This window comes from Phragmites australis, chromosome 9, assembly GCF_958298935.1.
Source record: "Phragmites australis chromosome 9, lpPhrAust1.1, whole genome shotgun sequence".
Classification (NCBI taxonomy): Eukaryota; Viridiplantae; Streptophyta; class Magnoliopsida; order Poales; family Poaceae; genus Phragmites; species Phragmites australis.
In genome coordinates this window covers 31,798,632-31,820,255 of record NC_084929.1, presented here as the reverse complement: position 1 = coordinate 31,820,255, position 21,624 = coordinate 31,798,632, and the positions used below count along the sequence as shown (strand labels likewise).

The 21,624-nt window shown below is 43.6% G+C and overlaps 3 protein-coding genes across 3 annotated transcripts; all 3 read right to left on the bottom strand.

Annotated features, from left to right (window-relative positions):
• Window positions 1-1,205: 1,205 nt before the first annotated feature.
• Window positions 1,206-4,093, bottom strand: LOC133929858 (GDSL esterase/lipase At1g28580-like). The gene is made up of 5 exons (XM_062376616.1): window positions 3,809-4,093; window positions 3,499-3,714; window positions 3,110-3,258; window positions 2,734-3,007; window positions 1,206-1,547 (listed from the first exon to the last, which is right to left on the bottom strand). Exons 1-5 carry the CDS (start codon window positions 4,053-4,055, stop codon window positions 1,321-1,323), a joined length of 1,113 nt encoding a protein of 370 aa, XP_062232600.1. The 5' UTR covers window positions 4,056-4,093; the 3' UTR covers window positions 1,206-1,320.
• A 1,715-nt stretch (window positions 4,094-5,808) lies between these two features.
• On the bottom strand, window positions 5,809-7,737 carry LOC133929178 (uncharacterized). Its single transcript, XM_062375822.1, has one exon. It carries the CDS (start codon window positions 7,259-7,261, stop codon window positions 6,086-6,088), a length of 1,176 nt encoding a protein of 391 aa, XP_062231806.1. The 5' UTR covers window positions 7,262-7,737; the 3' UTR covers window positions 5,809-6,085.
• Window positions 7,738-7,875: 138 nt separating this feature from the next.
• LOC133929177 (protein RNA-directed DNA methylation 3) lies at window positions 7,876-21,278 on the bottom strand. Its single transcript, XM_062375821.1, has 20 exons — window positions 20,992-21,278; window positions 19,892-20,136; window positions 19,653-19,808; window positions 19,096-19,254; window positions 18,918-19,001; window positions 18,403-18,470; window positions 17,920-18,300; window positions 17,789-17,837; window positions 17,564-17,716; window positions 17,051-17,206; window positions 16,914-16,974; window positions 16,271-16,429; window positions 16,161-16,197; window positions 15,973-16,031; window positions 15,624-15,675; window positions 14,180-14,229; window positions 11,493-12,767; window positions 9,670-9,714; window positions 9,417-9,530; window positions 7,876-9,188 (listed from the first exon to the last, which is right to left on the bottom strand). The coding sequence occupies exons 1-20, from the start codon at window positions 21,227-21,229 to the stop codon at window positions 8,059-8,061; spliced, it is 4,671 nt and encodes a 1,556-aa protein (XP_062231805.1). The 5' UTR covers window positions 21,230-21,278; the 3' UTR covers window positions 7,876-8,058.
• Window positions 21,279-21,624: the final 346 nt, after the last annotated feature.

The following is a 21,624-nucleotide window of genomic DNA, read 5'->3' as shown; positions in this document are numbered from 1 at the left end:
TGAACCCTCTCAAAACCTTACGATGCAACGGAACTCATATGTCTTATTAATAAATCGGTGGAATGCTACGTTGATGACATGGTAGTGAAAACCAAATATCGTTGGAACCACCAAGATGATCTCCGCATTGTTTTCAATAGGCTGAGAAAGCACCAGTTAAAGATAAACCCTCTTAAGTGTGCCTTCAATAGGCCTAAAATCTTTATAGGGACACTTGGCATACATATGTCGCTTCATCTCTAACCTGTTTGGACACACTCACCTGTTCACAAGATTAATGAGAAAAGACGTGCCGTTCCACTGGGATGAGCAGTGCCAAAATGCGCTTGATAGCCTCAAAAGGTATTTACTTAACCCCCTGTCTTAGTGGCCTCTATAAAAGGACACCCTCTCATTCTTTACATTGCTACGCAGCCTTCCTCGGTAGGCATGCTTCTCGCACAGCAATTTGACGAAGAGAAGGAGGTGGCTTGTTATTATTTGAGCCGCACCTTGGTTGGCACTGAGCACAAATATTAGTCTATAGAGAAGTTGTGCTTGGCCTTGGTATTTGCTCTAAAGAAGTTGCAATACTACATGTTGGCGCACCAAATTCAACTCATTGCAAGAGAAGACCCCATAAGGTATGTGTTAAATCAACTGGCCTTAACGGGACGCCTTGGCAAGTGAGCAGTACTTATGATGGAATTTGGCATTACTTATGTTCCACAAAAAGCAATTATGGATCAAGTTTTGGTTGGCTTCCTTGCAGCACATCCTATACCAGATAGTGGTAGACTTGCCCAACGAAGAAGTATTTACCGTCGATGTTGAGTCACCATGGGAGTTATACTTTGATGGAGCATCTCGCACCGAGACCGATCTAGATGGCGGCCCAAGAAGAAGAGCAGGAGCAGGCCTAGTGTTTAGGACTCCGCAAGGCAAGATGATTTATCACTCTTTCCCCCTTTTCAAGGAGGAGTGTTCAAATAATGAAGCTGAATATGAAGCTCTCATCTTTGGCCTCTTGCTTGCACTTTCCATGGATACAAGGAACTTACAAGCATATGGAGATTCCCAGCTCATTGTTCGACAAATAAATAACATATCTTGTGGATCATAATTATACTATTTTTACGGTTGTAATCGAGGATATCATAACAGTGAACTACAGTACGTCTAGTTACATAATATATATGTATATATTCTAGTTGGGCAAACCCGAATTAACAAGCTCGTCAACATATTTATTGATAGAAACTAAGTCTCCCTTCAACCCAAGTAAGAAAAAAATTACACTCATGTCATGCTCGCTAGAATTACACAATGGTTTCGGCAAAGCTAGTGCCGCATAGCACTCAGTATCGGCGGATCAGCGTAAGGCCCGTACAGCCACCCCTTGGCAACGTAGCGGTTGACGGCCTCCGTGTAGTGCACCCCGTCCCAGCTCACGTACGCCGCCGGGTTCCGGCAAGCCGCCACCCCAGGCATGCCGCAGAAGGCGCCGCCGTTCCAGTTGTAGGCGCCGCCTGTGCCGCAGCACGCCTTCAGAACGTCACTGACGACTCCTGCACGTCGCACAATTTCGGACAACTCAGTAACAGGTACAGGCAATAATTTCGTGCAAGAAACCAGTTCAGAGTACAAGCAATAATTTCGTGCAAGAAACCAGTTCAGAGTACAGGCAGCTCAAGCAAACCCGCTTCGACCGAAAAATGTCAAATGGCGACCACGACCGTGCGAGACGATTGCATTTTCAATGACGTTGATCCAACAGTGGTGGATTGTAGATCATGGTTATCTATATAGCGAAATCAAGTTATTCTTCCAAAATTAAACACTGGCTAGATTCTCTGTCTTACCTTTTCATTTCCTGGAGTTGCAAATACGTGTTTCCTTATTAATATATTGTAACTACTAACTAGTAGGGGTTTGCCTCTCTAGTTCTCTTAAAAAATGTTACGAATTGATCAATATTGGTAACTGCTTATGGCTGTTATAGATTCATGTCCCTGTTGGAGAAGGATGTCTCCCAAACAGGCAACTATTCATCTAGCAAACCCGCTTCGACCGAAAAATGTCAAATGGCGACCACGACAGTGCGATTGGATTTTCAATGACGTTGATCCGTGGCTTGCCGATCATGGTTATCTATATTGCGAAATAAAGTTATTCTTCCAAAATTAATTAAACACTGCCTGCCTAGATTCTCTGTCTTACCCTTTCATTTCCTGGAGTTGCAAATACGTTTTTCCTTATTACTCCCTTCATTTTCAAATACTTGGCGATTTTGACCAAACATCTATACCAAGTTAGTAACAACTTTAAATGGGAAATGACAAAAATGCTCTTAAGAACTAATCAAAATATTCTAGAACACATCGTAAATAGGTGGTAAAAGATATTTTATAAGGATAAAATTGAAAACTATATTTTGAAAAACGTGAGGTGACAAGTATTTGAAAACAAACAAAGTGATCAAAAGTGACAAGTATTAAAAAATAAAGAGAGTAATATATTGTAACAGTAGAGGCTTGTTCTCCGGTTCTCTTAAAAAATGACGTGAATTGATAAATATTGGTAACTACCTATGGTGGTTATAGAGAGGAATGTCTCTCAATAGACAATCATTCATCTAGTGTGTGTGTAACAAGACACAATATAATGTATCAATGAGTTCAGTCTATTTTGATTCTCTACCGTCATTACTCGTTTACACTGAAAAAAAAAAGCTGAAAAAGATGCAGGTTTTACCGAAACGTTTGGGGTTTTCGAGGATTCTGCGGATCGGGTTGTAGAAGTCGGCGAAGATGATCCTGGCATGGGGGTACCTGCCCCTGAGCCCGCCCACGGCCGCGCGGAGCAGCGCGTCGTGGTACCTGGCCACGCCGTTGACGGCGCGGAGGCAGCCGATGCGGTCGTAGTCCGTGGCGTTGGCGCTCTGCCGATGGGTGAGGATGGCGGGCGAGCACCCGATCGGCGGGTTCCCCGGCACCACGATGTACGCCGCGCCATCGTCGATGAGCCTCTGTAAAGCAAAGCTGGATCACTGCTGCCTGATAAAACTAGCTACAACTGATGAAACGGCGTGAACACTGAACAGAAACGTGCTCAGCATGTGTAAATATACCTCCACGGCCAAGGCAATGGTTTTCACAACTTTGGGCACGTACGATCTCACTTCGTCCTCGGTCTTGTTCGCCATCCACATGAAGTTGTAGTCGTTCACACCAAACTCCCCGACGAGGAAAAGTGATTTTCTGAAACGTCCCTTTGACCCTGCAACAATCGGTCTGTTAATTATCTATCTGGTCGGGAACCACATTTGGTGTGATGGAGAGGTAGTAGTATTTATAAGCATGTGATAGGCGCGTACTCGCGGGTGCGTGAGCGTGGTGCGCGTGCGTGTGTAATCGCAAAAAATATCTATCTCGTCGAAAAATATATAATTAAGCATGACAGCATGTGTATTCTTGAACAAGACATGGTGATAATTGCAGAGCGAAGGAAATGGCACACCTTCCGTGGTGTTGCAAAGCGATGGCCTAAGCTTCTCGAACCAGCCCAGCTGCACGTCCAGCGAATTGTTCAGAAGCTCAAACTGGACCAGGTCGTTCCTCTCGAAGAAGCCGACCTCGATCGCCGTCGCGCCGCCGACGGCGAAGTTTATGCCTTGAGAGATGTTAGAGGTGTTCGACAGGGAAGCTGGGAGGAACGGGAGGCCAAATTCCTCGGCTGAAACCATGGGAAAGAACTGTCAGTACAGAATGCAATTCAGACATGTGCTCAAACTTCAGATAAGTGTGTGCGAATCAAACAACTCATTTACCGATGAAATCTATGATGACCCTTCCATCGCTGGCGCGCCCCGTGGGGTGGCCGAAGAAGGTCATGCCGTAAGGAGGCTTGTCGATCCAAACAGGAATCACCGGAGTCGCCATGATGACGAAGTTGCCGGTGTCGATGTAGGAGTCCCCAAGGGTGAACATGGAGGTGAAGTAGCGTGATGAGCCAGAGCTCACGCCGGAGAGACAGTCGAGGAGGAAGATGAGGGAGAAGAGAAGTCGGAGCTCCATGGCTGCTACAACATTTTTTGGCAAACGCGCATTTGCCTGTCTTTTTATAAAAGAAGGAGATGGCTGCTACAACATTTTTTTTCAAGAACGCGCATTTGCCCTTCTTTTTATAAAAGGACATGGCTGCTACAACTTGCAAGGGAGAAGAAAGCCAAAACCACATGTTGGACTAGCAGTTAAACCATTTGAGACCTTCTGTAGATAACGACTTGGAAATTCTTATGGTGGACAGCGACAGGTGAGTTGAGTATTCATCTAGCTCGGCATATATACCAGGTCCAATTCATCGGGCACATTTGCTCGGAGTCGAGAACCTTGGGCGCTGCCACCATGTAAATTCTTTCTCTGCTACTCCAGAACTGTGCCTTTCCGACGGTGTGCATATTTGTGACATGTGCGCGCGGCGGCGGCGCCCGTGTCACGAAATCACGGTCATCGCGCAGCCGGCACGGACGCACCCACGCTCACGGCCCCAGCGCGCGCGCGACGGCCGAGCCTCGAACAACCCACGCACGCGCCCGAGGATACGACGATCCGCGCGTCGCGAACGAAACGGCGCGCGGCTGGACCCGGCCGCTTCAGCGATGATGCCAACCTGACCATCTAGGCATGCATGCCATGGTTGAAGCCGAGGAGTTTGGCCTCCCTTCAGTTTCCTCCTGGCCTTCCTGGCGTTGAGCTGCCTCGAACGTCTCGCAAGGCGTAAACTTTGGCGTCGGCGGCGCGCGACGGTGGTCGAGGCTGGCTTCTTCGAGAGGAACGACCTGGTTCCGTTCAAGCTTCCCAACAACTCAGCTAGGCTGGTTTGAGGAGATCGATCTGCCTGCAATGCATCGTCGATCTCCAAGAATGCAACTATGAAATACCGATCACTGAAGGGTGTTGGGCACCTGCTGGGTTGAGGCCCAATCAAGTCACGGTGAATGCTATGCAGCCAAGAGGAGATCACCATCCCAGGCAGAAGGCGTCGAAGAACCTTCTAGAACCACTGCTTATCCCTCCTCTGTCTCTCTTCTTACCCCAACTAGTTCTCCTCCTTCTGTGCTTGTATTCCTCCTCTGCCCCTTCTCTAGAATCTTCTAGAAACTACTGTCTATCCTATAACCCTTTGCTAACTCTCGACTCTTTGGTCCTCCACCTCTACTTCCAATTCTCAGATTGTATCACGAATTGAATCATCTATGGAGGTTGCTAGCAATATAGTATCAGAGCCCGCTTTCCTGGAGCGCCCCATGTCAAAGGAGGAGAGCTACGGCGTGCTGCTCGACTGTCTCAAGGCGTGGAACAAGGAGCTCAAGAAAAGTCTTCGAGGCATGGCGAGGAAGACGGGTGACGCGGCGGACAGGGCCCTCGGTGACCTCGGCTCGTGGAGGTGGCTGCGAGTGGAGAGCACGCCGAGACTGCTAATGCGGCGTGCGTTGGCATCGGCGTGCCCAGTGAGCCCGACGTCGCCATGGACACGAGCAATGGTGACACCGGTACATTACCAGGGTTGGCTATATGGCATTATGGCCCATACACTGATCCGCCGATACTGACTGCTGTTCAGCACTAATTCTTCAGATTTAAATCTTGTGACTCAACCTGAATCGTGCCCACGCCCAAATCAGCAGCAAAGTTCAGATCTTGCAGCAGGCTTAAGCAGCCAGATGTTTACACATTCACACCATAAGGAAAATCATACAGATATTGATTGAAAAAACAGACCAAAAATTTAGATTGAATAAACATATTGAGCTCTCAGCTGTTACAACACTCTAAAATTTAAACGAGATCAATCAATTTAGCATAAAGGTCTTAATATCCCGTCAAAAAAATAAATCAAGGTCCTAATATAACAACAATAGAACATGTTAAGTTCTTCCAGCAAACTAAAAAACCAACTCGAAGAACTTTCTCAAGATGCCATGGTCTTGGTCACGGTCACTCATCAGTAGAAAGAAGTAATCAGTCACGGAGCTCTCCAACGCCGACATGCACTGATCAGCAACTCCAAGAACTTGCGAAGATGCCACGGTCACTCGCATCAGTCATGCAACGGTCCAAGGCATCTGTGCTCTGATCCACCCATCCGACAAGTCCGAGCCGCTACACCACGAAGACGACGCCGGCGGAGGCAGGAAAGGAGCAGAGGGCATGCCGCGCACATACGACGCACCTGCGGATCCAGCAATGCCCCAATCGTCGTGCGTGGGCAGACCTCCAGGAAACACCATCTCGCCGGACCAGGACGCCGTGTTGTCGTTCCCTGTCCAAGAACCAGAGGTCCCGGCACCCGGCGCGCAGAGTGGCATTCCTGACACGTGGCCGCAGCCGTCCATGAGGTTTGTCCCTCCGTAGCAGTATTCCGGCGCAGGAGGTTCACCGCTGGCCATCAAGAAGCTTGTGTCGCCGCGTAAGCATGAATCAGAGACCCCGGCACCCGGAGCGCATACTGGAAATCCTGAATTGTGGCCGCCGTCCATGAGGTTTGTCGTCCCGTAGCAGTGTGCCAGCGACGCCTCTGGCTCAGTAATCAAGAAGCTGGGTGGAGATTTCGTACTGCAGATCTTGTCCTGCGACGCGGCCGGCGGAGTTGTAGTAGGGGAAGCGAAGAGCCGCCGCCTCACGGGAGCTGAAGCCTTATCAACGCGCTCGTCCGCGTCCTTCCTCTTGCGTGCGGACCCCGAGGATGATGACCTCGACGCGGACCCGTCGGTGCGGCGCGAACGGTAGATCTTGCAAAGAAGCAGCCTGGAGTCGCCGCCGCCGCCGCCCTCGTGATCATCTTCTTGATCGTCGCCGTACTCCATCATGCACCACCCGGACCTCTCGCTCTTGTTGCCGTTCTTGCGCTTGTATGAGAAGTACTGGCGGTGCCCGACGCGATTGCCCTCGACGTCGAACACGTGCTCTGGAGCGTGCTCGGAGTGCCAGGTGCCCACGCCGCCGCCGACCATGCGGGACTTGCGGCAGTCGCTGCTGCTCTTGGCCTTCACGGGGGTGAAGAAGAACCAAGAACTGGCCTCTCCCTTCCTCGCCGCGGCCGGCTGGAGACCCGCCGTGAGCGTGGCGGGCTCGGCGGCGTAGATGTCGGCATCGTAGAAGATCGTGCCCGCGGCGGCGGGGAGCGGCTTGCCCGCGAGCTTGCAGCGCAGGTAGGCGGTGATGAGCTTGTGCTCCGCGGGGGAGTCGGGCGACGGAGTCTTGTCCGGGGGCAGCGACATGGATGCCGTCGTGTGGAGCGCGAGAAGGGGAGCGGCGTGGGTGGGTTTAGGGCAAGAAGAGGACGGTCGGGAGGGGAGGGGAGAAGAGAGCAGGATATCTAGCGGAGATTGACCCGAGTGGGGACGCACACGCGCTTCTTATATTGCCGCGAGTCTGTTTCTTGCGTCTGACGAAATGATCGATGCCCTTACAACATCTGATCAGCTGTTTTCGGATTTATTTCCAAAAAAATTCCAAATGGCATTGCGTGTGATGTTGCTTATCCTATCAGGATTATAATTTCACTGAAATTTAACAATTTTTAAAAAGAAATAAAATATCTAATTTTAGAATTTTTTTTACTGATACGTGAGATTCATATAAGGACTAAAAATAACCAAAATTTCGCTTAAATTTTACGAATGTCAGTCTCTTTCTCCGATGAATGAAAAAAAAATGAAAATCTATATTGAAATCCCTGTATCCTACTATTTATTGTGCACTGAGATTTGTGCACTTTATATGTTTTTTGCCTTGTCTCACTAGCAGTGCTCAAATCTCAATGCTTCTTCACCGTTGTTACAGGCCAAGAATCACATTTCACGTCACAATAAAACCAGCTCGGAGCCTCAGATACGACAGAGCAAACGTACCATACTTAATGCCAGTACTAGGAAATGTTTAACTGGTACTAGGCCATGTTTTAGGGTTCCAGTTGCATGGCAAAGGAGCTACTAGATACTAGAAGCACACAATAACGTAACACTCAGGGATATTTACATAGTTGCGCCATCCAGGCACGGGCTTACTCTGGAGCTTACCATCCACCACTGCCAGCATCGCTACCCTTGTTGCTGTTCCATGCACCATCCGAAGCTTTGTCCCAGGAACTGCCGCCACCTCCTCCCTGGCTCCCGCTCCCTTCGCCATCTTTCTTTGGAGCAGCTTCTGACCCATCCCATGAAGATTTCTCTGTACCTCCAGTTCTTTTCGAAGGATTCCAGCTATCTTCATTACTCCTTTCCCAAGAGCGTCCGCCTGCTCCTCCACCAGTGGTGGTGTCACTAGGAGCACCCCATGCGCTAGAATCCTTAGCATTACCGCTTGGCTGACCCAGGATAGACGAAGATGAACTGTTTTGACTCCAGGTGTTGATTTCATCACTCTTTCCTGCCTGATCATTTCCACCAGATATCTTTGGCGCTCCCCAGCTATCATTATTGTCACTCCCCCAGCCAGGCTTGCTTTTTGAGAAAGCTTGATCTCCTTCGCTGCTTCCTTTGTTGGTATTCCAGTCACCGCCTTGACCGAAGGGCCTTCTCTCATTGTTGTCATTCCAGTTTCTGTAACCACCTCGGCCACTATTACCCCTGCCAGAGCCCCAACTACCACCATCTCCTGACCCAAAGTTGTTACCTTGATCACGATCACCTCGCCCAAAGCGTCCTCTCCCTCTTCCTCTGCCACCATCAAAATTCCTCCTGTTCCAGTGGTCTTCAGACCTTTCGCCACCTGATTCATCATTTCTGTTGCCTCCATTCCATGAGGATCCACTATCCCCGAAACTCCTTCCTCTCCCTCCTCTGCCTCGATTTCCCCGTCCAAATCCACCCCTATTATTTCCATTATTATCATCACCATACCTTGGCCTGCTCCAAGCAGGTGTCTGATCTTCTAAAGAGAAACTTGGTTTGCTCCAAGAAGATTCCTGATTCCCACCTGAGAAGTCAGCACTCCAGCCATCTGTTTTCTTGTTATTATCATTACCCCATTTACTACTCCAGGCATCAGCCTTTTCTTCAGCTCCAGAACTACCAGGTGCAGCATTGCCCAGCTTGCCCACACTGCCAGATGGAGTGCCCTTAGTGTTCCAGCTATCATTGTTGTCATCAGCACCCTCAGTAGAAGACACCTTGCTTGCCCAAGGATCAGTTTCTTGTTCTTTACCTACAAAAGAATAAATATAAGCATAGCAAGAGACCCACAAAAGGTAATTCTATTGTTCAAATTAAAATGTCAAGCAGAGCGACCAATATAAACAGTTTAGTACGATCATTTTGTCTTTCTTCACCTACACAACAGAGTGAAAGATAAGACTGAAGTACATCTACAGTTGAGCAGAATAAGAAATTTGATCGGCTTCAACAATACCAGATACAGCATTTTCACACTTACCCCCAACGCTGCAGGAAGAGTCTTTTGCCTTGGCGTTCCAGTCACCACTGCTATCCTTGGCACCAGCAGTAGAAGTCATCTTGCTTGCCCAAGTATCATTCTGTTGTTCTCTGCCTACAACATATAATAAATAATAAAAATAAGCCTCTAAGACAGCAAGTGGATAAGGATGTGCAGGCCACAGTGGAAAGCTACAGCTCAAAACACTGAACAGAGCACAAAATATGGATGTCTCTGATTGCTTATTAATCACCTTCGGTAGAAGTCACCTTGCTTGCCCAAGGATCATTTTGTTCACCTACACGTGAGAATAAAAAAATAAAAGCTCTGTAGCATATCTTTATATTTACTAATTGGAGGCTCCTCCAAGAGCTCTACGATAATCTTTAAGTGAAACGTGCTAAGAAAAAAGAGATCCTAGAAAATCTCACAAAAAACAAAAACATCCGATCCTTAATTTTGTGGGTCCCAAATATACATTAAAGATCTACAGTAGATATTTGTCATCTGAATTTGGCAAGGCAATGTCAAGTAGAGTCATGCTAGATTATAAGAATAGTCATGCAAAGTTACTACTCAATATAATATATGCATGTCAGACAAGTCATTAATACGGTTATCCAACAATGATGTCTCTAGCTGATTAATCATACGACTATGATTTATCATGTGTCATACCATGGAAACAGACATGCGATAGCCATGTTTAACATGTAAAGTTCGATTAGATTGGCAATATCTGTTCAAGTCTGAGTCCATCGCTGATGCAATAGAAAGACATGCATATAAGGAAGAGACATTGCTAAAAAAGAAGTTGATTCCATTGGTCTGCCGTGTACACGACGAGCTAGAGTCGTGTACAAGAAGATAAATTGCATGATGATGGATTGATGGCATGAGGAATTCAAAGCCGCTTTGAAGTCAAAATAAGACAAGGATGACATTGGAGCCAAAATTAGCGAGAGTGTAGCCTAAGATCAACAAAGAATTCAGTTTGTCTAGAGCAGGATTAATTGGCATCCGCGGAGATTAGAAGATTATTAAATATAAAGATGTGCTTTCCAACATCTTCAAAATGAAGGAAAAATGTGTACGATAGTATGAGACGGAATATCAACATTTACAAGATTACGTTGTTGGAGCAAGGTTAAAAGTTGATGATTGATAGAATGTAGCCTGAGATCAACAAAGAATTAAGTTCATCTACAGCTGGATTAATTGGCATCCGCGGAGACTAGAAGATTATTAAAGATAAAGATGTGCTTTGCAACTAACAGTAAGCCTAGATGGTTTCAAAATGAAAGAAAAACATGTACGAGAGTATGAGACGGAATATCCACATTTACAAGATTACATTGTTGGAGCAAGGTTAAAAGTTGATGATTGATAGAAGTTTGCATGATATCAAAACAATACTACCCATTTTCTGTGAAGAATGTATTGTAGAAGGAAACAAGTTCGGGGTAGTTGATCTCTCATGTGCCATCGTGTAATCTTTGACAAAATAGCAAATAGTTTATGGGTGTTGGCTTGCCACAAAAATGAGTCTATGACATATGGTCATTAAGCTAAAAAAGTGAGGCAAACCACAGCTGTAATAGATGATTGAAAACAAAGCATGTCAACTACAAGTAAAACTTGATAAATAATTCTATGAATTGTTTCCCTCAAAAGAAAAATCTATGAACTGTAGTCAGGCAAGAAGTAATATTCTCCGCTAAATTTGTTATACTATCAATCAAAATTGTATTACACTTTAACAGATCAATTGTTAGTACTATGACTTACAATTCCTAAATATTAATTGAATATACAACTAATCTTGCCAAGAACTTCTATTATTCAATTTTCTTCTAATATTGCTAGTCCATGCAAGTGCACAGGTTGATTCACAACAAGAATCTCCATTCTATGATTATAATGTTGAAAACTCTCAGCAAGTTTATGTTTTTCACACACTTGAAAAATAATAAAATAAGCACCCAAAGCATTAAGCAAAACAAGAAATTTGAGTAGCATATTCTTGTTGCCGTGTAGACATAGAATAGCGCTAGAAACTTCAAACAGATTACTGACCAACAGATGGTTTGTTATCCTTTGAACTGTTCCAAGTGGAGGGTTGATTTTCACCATATGATTTGGTGCCTCCACTGCTACTCCAGGGCTGGCTACTTGATGGATTTGTGGTGGTCCAATTATCTCCACCACCCCAAGAACCTTTATTGGATGCACTTTTATCCCAATCAGAAGAACCACTGTTTCCCCATTTTGGCCCATCACCACTGCCGCTTTCCATTCCAAATCTGGAATTGCTTCTATCACCATTTCTCCAACCATTGTCTCTCCCTCTCCCTCGCCCTCCATATTGCCCCCTCCCTCTTCCCCTGTATCCACCAGAATCTCCAGCTTCATTGTCTACCTGACTATCAGACTTCCAAGAGGGCCTTCCAGCATTGTCACCTCCCCATGAGCTCTTCCAGCTTCCCTCATCATTTCTGCCATTGTCTCTTTCTTCAGAATTAGCAGATGACTCTTTTCCTTTGCCCCAAGCTTCGTCCACTGCAGATGATTTATTCCAGTTGGAAGCGGCAGTATCCCAACCTCCCGCGCCACAGTTTTTGTCAGAGGATTTAGCTTCATTCCACCCAACTGCTCCATCACCATTATTGTCTTTTGACTTGCCCCAGGTTTCATCTTCAGCGATAGGCAAAGCATCAGATTTAACCCAGGCATCACCATCCCCTTTCCCAATAACAGATGATCCAGTCCGATTAGTAACAGCAGTGTCCCAAGCCCCACTATTGTCCGCATCATTGGCAGTTTTGCCTTTTCCTTGGTTTTCATTTGACTTGCACAAAGGTTGGGCCCATCCTTGTTGACTGTCACCCTCCAACTTATTATTTGGAGGCACTGTAGCCTTTTCCCAGCTATCTGTTTCTTTCGTATCAACTACTTTGACATTGCTACCCCAAGGATCTGTGTTACCACTAGTTCCCATGTCTGCCACCCTGCATGCCTCTCCCCAGTTGTCACTCTTTTCACTGTCCTTATTGACTGCTGCTCTGTCCCAAGAGCTGCCAGCAACATCTGATCCACCAACTCCAGCTTGTTTATCCCATGCATTGTCATTGGAACTTTCCTTTTGTGCAGCACTATTGTTCCATACTTCAACAGCTGAAGATGTTGTTTTCTTACCCCAAGGATCAGTATCATCATCAGCAGAAGAAACCATTTTCTTACCCCACGGATCAGAATCACCATCAGCAGAAGGTACTGTTTTCTTACCCCATGGATCAGAATCATCTTCATCCGATTTTTTCTTAAACCACGGATCAACCTTTGATTCTCCATCTGAAAATGTAAAAGTTCAGCACTCAGCAAAACTGTAAACACCTCAAATATTGGTAAATGAACTTAAACAATCTCATAAACATAAAGAAAGATGGCATCTCTCCATGTGCCAGAACCATGAACTAGAAATCGAGATTCTTTAATTACTATTGTTATTACTAAATATTGCTATTTTGTAAAGTATTACTCCCTCTGTTCTCTTTTAGATGCCGTTTTAGCATTCGGCACACAGAACAACGAAGCAGTTAATTTTTCACCCATGACATGTTTCCCCCCTTTGATTGCTCCCATATCCAAGTGATGGCACCCAATTCATCAATCCACCACGCTCATTCAATCAAAATTCCACTTTCCAATAGCTTTTAATATAGGCTCTTATGGAAAACATCTAGAGAATCTAAAACGACATCTATTTAAGAACAAAACCAAGTTTTTAAACGTCATCTATTTGAGAAGGTAGGGAGTACTATCTTTTTTGGTGTATGTGGTTCTTACTGGGTTTAATCTCCAACCTACCCTAAACTTGCTTGACTAAAGTTTTCATTGTTGTTATTGCTTGAAAGAAAGCTGGTCTTCCTGTGTAAGATAGGAAGCTACATGTGCATCAGCATCACTGCACGCAAAGAAAAGATGCAACAATCAGCTACCAACATGCAAGATATTATTGCGCTATGTTGCATGCTGACCAAATCGCAGGTGTGATACAATACAAACGTAAGGTAATACAAGAAAGATATCGGTGGAGCGTGTGCGTGCACACACAGCCTCAGGCCCCAGCAGTTTAATTGTTAAATAGTACCACAATAACTCAGCAACTAGCTCAGTTAAAACAGCAATATAATGCTTCAGCCTTCGAAGCCAAAGCTCCCACTGACAGACTGATTGTTTTCAATTAACCTGAAACACACAACTCAAAACAATACTGTCCATTCTCAAATGTCAGCACTTCAAAAAACTCTTTACACATGCATGGCACTTTTCCAAACTCAATGCAGTTTCCCAAAATAACCCTATTAATTTTTCTTTTCCCTCTGCTTTACCACCTTTTGGCTTACTATACAATGAATTAAAATAAAAAAATTAAAACAAAGTCACAAGTTCAATATAAGCTCTAAAAACCAAAAACGCCAAAATAAATCTTGACAATAGTGCCAAATCATAATGACATGGATCATCAAAAAATATGGGTCACCAAACACAACCACAAGAATTCACCCCGAAGCAAGGGATGATTTTATAGAAGTAGATCAAACAGGAATCGACACATGTCACATAGCAAGCATTGAACAGATTGAATAATGCAATACCATTATGATAAAGGTAACAAAAGTTAAAGAAGAACCACAATGTGCTACAAAATAGAGAGGCCACAAGCTATGTTAACAAATAAAAATGACAAAACTAAATATTACCTGCATTCTGGATTGGTAAGGTGGAACTTGAAAAGGGTTGCCATGAGTCACTGCATTGCATCAAACAATTTGGTGAATAAATAGGACATGCAAATGATAAAGAGTAATGAGACAAATAAGAACGAATGCATGTGTTGTTCTCTTCAGAAATTCGGCCCAGATACATGCAAGAAGTTAACAGAGAACTGAGCAAGCAGTGCCAAAGCAAATTAGCTGATACATTAGTCGCATCACAAAGGGCACAAGAACATATATCTAAGTGAATCATACCACTTGCAAAGCAAAGGCAATCTGAAGTTCTCAACTATGTGAAATCATTTAGTGACCCCTAATTTGAGTAGTCTAGCAGGAAACTAACATTTTCATTAAAATTTCTCACAGGTTCAACTAGTAGTATGCCAAAATGAAACACAGCCACACAGGTTATGTACTTTCATATAAAGAAGTAAACAAAAAAATTACAGCTTTTAATTCGGATTTTGCAAGGGCATTTGCAGAGCAAAACAGGCAGAAAAATGGTACAGTCTTGGACTCTTGGTCAGTTCCTTTTCAAGTATAAGTCAGGATTAAATAAGTACAAAGAAAGAAAATCGGCTACTGCCAATTTCAGGTGTCATGTAAAACTGCATGAGTACAAAATAAGTACAAAAGAAAGAAATTTGGTTACTGTCACTTTTCAGGTGTCATGTAAAAACTGCATGAATACCAATAAAGGGTTGTTGTATATCTTTTTCGTCTTTTTTTTGGCAAAAATTGTTCATCTTTTGTGGACTAGGGCCCTAGCAGCATGCGCAGCAACAGCACAGACAAGGAGCATGGAAGTTTCTTGTTGGCAGTATTGGGAAGCAAGGAAGAGGAGTTTAGCCAGGCTCAGACAATAGTTTGATACAGTTCAGGCGGAATTAGGAAATCAATCAGCATTAGCCTATTAGGCAAGAAAGACGCTGTACAAGCAGTCCAAGACAGCTAGGAGGTGTAGTCAGCTAGCAGAATAGGAAAAATTAGGAGATAAGTTGAGGCCATGTTATTGTAGAATAAAATTCAAACCATGACAGGAGTCTTTGGCATCAAAGGCTGGTTCTACTATGAAAGGAGATCCTAATCTATCACCTCTATTTGCTATCTCTCAACCCCTTTAGTTCTCTCATCCCAGCCTATGTCTATTCCTCTCCTTAAGAATCCCTATTTCCAATTAAGCCATGTCGTGTGGCCATCTTTTGCATGGTAGTTATTCAAAACGTGCACAAAGGTTTGTAACAGCAGCTCAAAAAGCAGATTAAGGGTTATCAATATAACATTGGTATGCTCAAGCAGGCTAAAATACGTCCATTCTCCCACACTGTACATTAGACATCATAAAATCTAGTCCATGCTTAGGCTGGTTTACAGGTAACCAGCAAATTATTACAAAATTCGAAAGGAAACTGAAAAACATAAAACAAACCTGCCAAAAGATGGCAACCCGTTGTCCCAAGAGGTTTTGTCTGCTTCTGAACCTAAATTAAGAAACAATGTAAATAATAAACCCCACAATCTACAACACCAAGCCAATAGAGATAACTAGATAAGAACAAAGAATTTCAATATTATAACATATAAACATCTTAAATTCAGTTTTCCATTTCTAACATAATATACAGCAGGCCAGAAGCAATTTTTGTTTTATGGGCATGTGCATGGTGGTGGTTGGGGGGAGGGGATGAAGTAATAACTTCTCATCTACACACTGTAGAAACTGAATGAGAAAATAGCAACAACCACTGTATATATGAAAGTATGAAGCTTACACTTACCAAAGAATGATGTATCTTGACTTCCAAAATTACCAGCTGGAACACCAGACGAATTATCCCTGGTATGCCATGTAACATAATGAGGAGCTAATATGGAAGTGATATTATGCAGTGATATAATGATGAATCAGCCATATTAGAACAAGCAACAAAGGAAAGAAAACTTTCAAAACATGGTAGTTGCTTACCCCCTGTTAGCTGGGACTGAGAGAAACTCAGCTTGCACTGCAAACACAGCACATAAAAAAGTCAGTCATTGTCCAAAGAACAGCTCCAATATACTACTAAGCTAACCAACCTGTAACAATCTTTAGTAGAGAATCTAGCTTTACAGTCACATCATTCCGAAATATTCGAACTACTCGACAGAGATAGCCCTTCAAAGGACCCTTTCGAATGCGCAGCATCTGCCCAATAGAGAAAAGTTGTTCTCTGGTGCTCCTGCAAGGCCTTTCACCTGTATGATGAAGGACATCAGAACAACAAACTTGCATTCAAATAACATTACAGAATATTCAGTGCAAACCTCCTACCCGGTGGAATCGAGAAAACCCCTCTAAAAAATACATGTTTAGAAGTTTTAAAAATTTCTCAAAAAGCCCACACGTGTAGAGGAGGTCCAAACTCAACTTCCTTTGTGAGATATGAAATTAACCAAGAGCCAAGAAAAAAACAAAAATACAGCACAAACACTGTTTTTGTCTTTTTCTTCTCTTTCTTGGCTTTTTGTCAATTTTATGTCTCACAAAGTTGAGTACTTGAGTTTGACCTCGAAATTTTATGTGCTTGTATACCACCTCCTCTACATATGAGTTTTTTTTATAATTTTCTGAAACTTCTACGCATGTTTCTTAGAGGGAAGGGGGATCACGATTCCACCAGGTAGGGGGTTTGCACTGAATATTTCCCCTAACATTACAGAACAAATCAAGAAAACTTACTGTCACGATGCTCATTGTGCTCATAAGTTGGCTCTGAAAACATGGGAATTGGATTGTCCTCCTGGTACACAAAAAAGCAAAGTGACACAAAGAACATCTCCAATTCATTGACAGGTGGATACACTGTATCTACATACCAAATTTTCAGTAGCAGAACTTCCCATATCCTTCCGTTTTTTAATATTTTCACATGACACGCATTGGGCACAGAAAAAACCACAGTTCTCGCTTTCACTTTCATTATAAATGAAAAGTATTCCCATGTACAAGTGTTTAACAACTCCTTGCTTACCCTGCAAATATATTAATTTATATCAGCATGTGTGCTAGATGAGGAATCAAATTCTTGTATAACTATAAGAAAATATATACATTGGAATTAAAAAATGCTATATGTTACTATAATAACAGTGCAACACATCATAAAAAAGTACAATGTAGCAGTACTAGTGCATATGCAATGTTAAACTACCATTGGCAATACTCGGTGGAAGTACCACATCCACATCAGATTATAGAAAAGACCTCAAATTAATGTTTTCTTGAAAGAAAAGGAAAAAAAACAAGAAGCATAAATTCCCACAGTGCTTACAGAATGAGAAAGAGTTCACAATAGCATACTCCTGTTAGATTGACAGTTAAAATTTCACCTGAGATGGCCCTTCCAGAACTTTGACAGTGTCGTTAATAGATATTATCTTCTTCTGATGGTCAACAGCTGTAAACATCTTGTCTACACAACCTTTCTTAATCTCCTGCTTTCTCAATGTTACTGCAGATCCTTCGGGACCACCCTTTAATATCTACGCGGAAATCAATTCTTCTTAGACCAAAACAAGACTATAAAAATGAAGCGTGCATTAAAAGATTGTTACCTTAAAACCATCTTTCTCAACAGCAATGACCACACCAAAATCTTTTCGCCTGCTCCTTAGGAAATAAAATATAAGGATGGCATCTGATAATTAGTAGACAATGATTATAGACCGTGTCATACAGGACTCACCCAAAGAGTACAAGATCATGGAGGTTGAATTCATCATTATCATCATAATTTTCAGTAGAAGTCGAAGCTTTAAGATTTGATGCTTTGGAGGATTTCATTTTAGAAGATGATGCCTTCACATCACGTTCTTTGGGCAGGTTCCTTTTCTTAGGACCATAGATGCTGGAGACCCAATCCAAGTCATCAGCAGAACTTCTATTGCTTGGACTAGAAGAGAACTTCAGAAGTTCAGTCTCCGTTGGTTGTATCCCCCAGTAAATCAAAGAACTAAGTGCAACCCTTTTATACAGAAAACCATCTTTGAACATCAAGCCATCAAGCACTTCAAAAACATCACCAGTCTGACGATCACGCTTCATTTCAATATGAGGTCTGAAGAACCTACACAAATGAGATTATGGAAACAATGTCAAAGACTGGTTAAAAATAGTCAAAACAGAAGGCTATTGCCTATTGGGTGTAGCACAGAATGGAAGTAATTACTCTAGTTCTTGTGAGCTGATTAATCGTGGGGCAGGAACTGCAGCTTCTTTTAGCGAAATTGCACCACCCTGCAAAGACCAAAGCATAAGATAAGCAGTTGGCAATCAGACTGTTAGCAGAACAAATGGTTGTTAACAAGCACATAGATGAGCCAAGCAATAGTGCAGGCTAAATAAACCAGCAGTTGATACAATTAACCAGTCAGTCAAGATATCACATGTTCAGTAAACAGAATGGAAACAGGCAACAGGCGCCACAGGGTTTCAGACATATCTCATAACATCCAGGTTTGACATATATCATTACGTCTACTGTAGAACACAGCTTGGTGTATCCAGTTTCTATGACAAAGATGGGGCTCTCAGATTTACATGAAAGCCCCTAAAACATACTTAGATGTACATCTTACTCAAATCATGATCGGTAATGCAAGAAAAGTGAGTAGTTTGGATCAATAAATAATGAAAATCAGTTCAATGATGGACATTTTTACTGCCAAAGTATAAGAGCATTACATATTTTTTCGAAATAGCGTGGAGGTCAACTCTGGGTATAATCTTTATCAGCACTCTTTTCCGTCCATCATCCGCGCTAACGACCTAAAGAGTCACAGGAAAATGATGATATAAGAACAAAGAAAACGGAAAAATGAAGAGGGCAGATGCCCCAGAAGTAATAAACATTATACCCTACCTGCGCTAGATCTCCTTTATAATTTCCATTCTTCATGCGGACCCATGTACCACGAGAGATTTCAAATGGTTTTGTACGGCTGGATAACAAGCTAGGAACTTCAGCTGCAGGAACAGAAGTAATTCTGCTTGCATACACGCTACAAAATCCTTTGCATGCCTGTAACATGAGATGCAACATGGCCAGTTGGACATTTTACAACCACGATACAAAGTACAGCATTTAAGTGGAGAAGAAATCTTCAAAAGGAAAAGGATTTTTGACTATGATACAGTTCTGTTTCTAAAAATTAATTGAAAACTCATGTCCTTCCCAAACTTCCAAGCTATGAAGTAATACAAAATTGGAGTGCATGAAAAATGAGAAAAACAAAATTTGATAATTTATGCGGTTATGCCACATATCAAAAGCTGTCAGATTTTCAACCTTAAATATTGCGCTTGATATTATACAAACCGATAATAGTATAAAAAACAAACTACACTTCATGTCAGCCGGCATGTTCTATCATGACTGCAGTTTTTTTTCTCTTGCAGTAAAAGGGTCCAATTATGTACCTCCGTAACATCACAGGCCTTCTCAGCTTCAACAAAAACAAATCCTCTCACATGATCAAGTGCAAATGCCGTGATAATTGGCACTTTGGTACCCATTCTCTGCAGGTCAACAAACTTCTGCATGAAGCAGAAAGCCATTTGGCGCTCGCGCCCAACCTGGAAGGCAGTTAAATGAATCAGCATCTAGCCAACAAATAGTAGTTCAACAATGTCAAGTCAAATGTTTGTTAATCACAAACCATGCATTTAACCCTCCAAATAGTAGGCTCTTTCAGAGCACCATCCATTGGAAACATGTCATCATCATCTTTTTTATGATAGTTCCGATCAGCAGCATATTTCACACCATTACTATAACGGTTCTTGATGAATTCCTCAAGTTCATCACCACTAAGCTCCTCTTCCTTTACAAGAAATGGAAGAGGGTGTGACCTTTCAGTTCTTTTGTGGCTGACATGTTCTGCATGTTCCTCAGTGAAAAAACCTGCAGTGGTCATCAGTGAGATCGCATGAGCAGAAGATTCTGAGAATCACCAGCAATAACCACCTTACAATAAGCTTATGGTCAACGAGTGCAGGATAAAATGACAATAGTGCAATAGTGCTTAGCAAACACAATAACCTACAACATCCAGATAATTGCTAACAACATTTGGTCAAAATGGGACAACAATTTGCTGGCAAGCATAATATGTTGACAGACATTGACAAAGGTCAAAAAAGGAGAAAGAAAAATCTGAAGATTGCAAATAGAAAAATGAAACAGCAAACTAACAAGAGAAAGAAACAGGCAAAAAGAAACATCGACCTATGTCCTCGCTGTGCAATGCACAATCACTTCTATATGCATTGTAACGACACAAAAACGAAACCTTTGGGTAGAAAAGGTATCAGTCATCACACTTTGCTGAAGGGCAGACTTCCAAGCCGAAATATTTGAGTAGCAAAGGTATCGGTCATCACACTTTGTTAAAAGAAAAAAGAGCCCCAAACCAAAAGTTACTTTTGCATTTCTATTAGCTAGGAACGATTTAATCCGTCGTACAACTAAAATGCTACTATAATCACGGATTCTAGAGAAGAGGTGAAGTATCGACAGTGCTGCATAGGGGTTCCTATCGTTAAGAAGGGGGAAAACCCAAACCCAAAATCCCAATCGACACCAACCAAACCTAGACAACAAAAAAAAGGTAAAAAAATTCCCAAAATAATCGACCCAGAAAATCAACATTGCGGATAACAAAAACCCCAGACCGAACCACCCAACCGATCCATGCTCCACGCGCGATGCTACCGAGCGGAGGCTCGTTCTCGGGAACCGAAGCGATCCAGTACGTACCGTCGTCGAGGTCCTCCTCGGACTCGTCCTCCTCCTCCTCGTACTCGTCGTCGACGCCGGCCGCGTCGTCGACGAACTGGAGGGCACCGGATCGGCGGCGGCGCTTCGCGGCGGCGGCGGAGGACGACGAGGGCCCCGCGACGCCGGCGGCCTTCCGCCGCTTTCCGCCGGACCCGGAGGCACCACCGGCGCCAGGGGGGTCCGTGGCCACCTGCTTGCCCTTCCCCTTCACCGCCATGGCGAAGGGAGCAGCGAACGAGGGGACTGGGGAATGGAGACGACGCGAGGTGCCCGAGGTGGAGGGCTTTAACCACACCCGGCCAGGCCACCGTCCGTTTTCGAGGCGTGGGGTTTGCAGATGCCCCCCTGGAGTGCCACGAAATTCTTCTGTTGGGAAGCTCGTGGATCAGTGCTGCGGGCGGTGATGCGTGGGGGTGGGAGTGAGAATTCTCATCTACTTAAGGGTGCGATGTCGAAAGTGAGGAGCGAGTGAGGGACTTCCGCAGGGTGTGTTTGTTTTAGTTTAGAATGGAGTAGTTATCTATCCGTGCGTTGGCGCTAAATTTTTTTATAAGGTAATATATCTGATCATGTGAAATATATTCAAAATAGCATGATAGTATTACTCGTTAT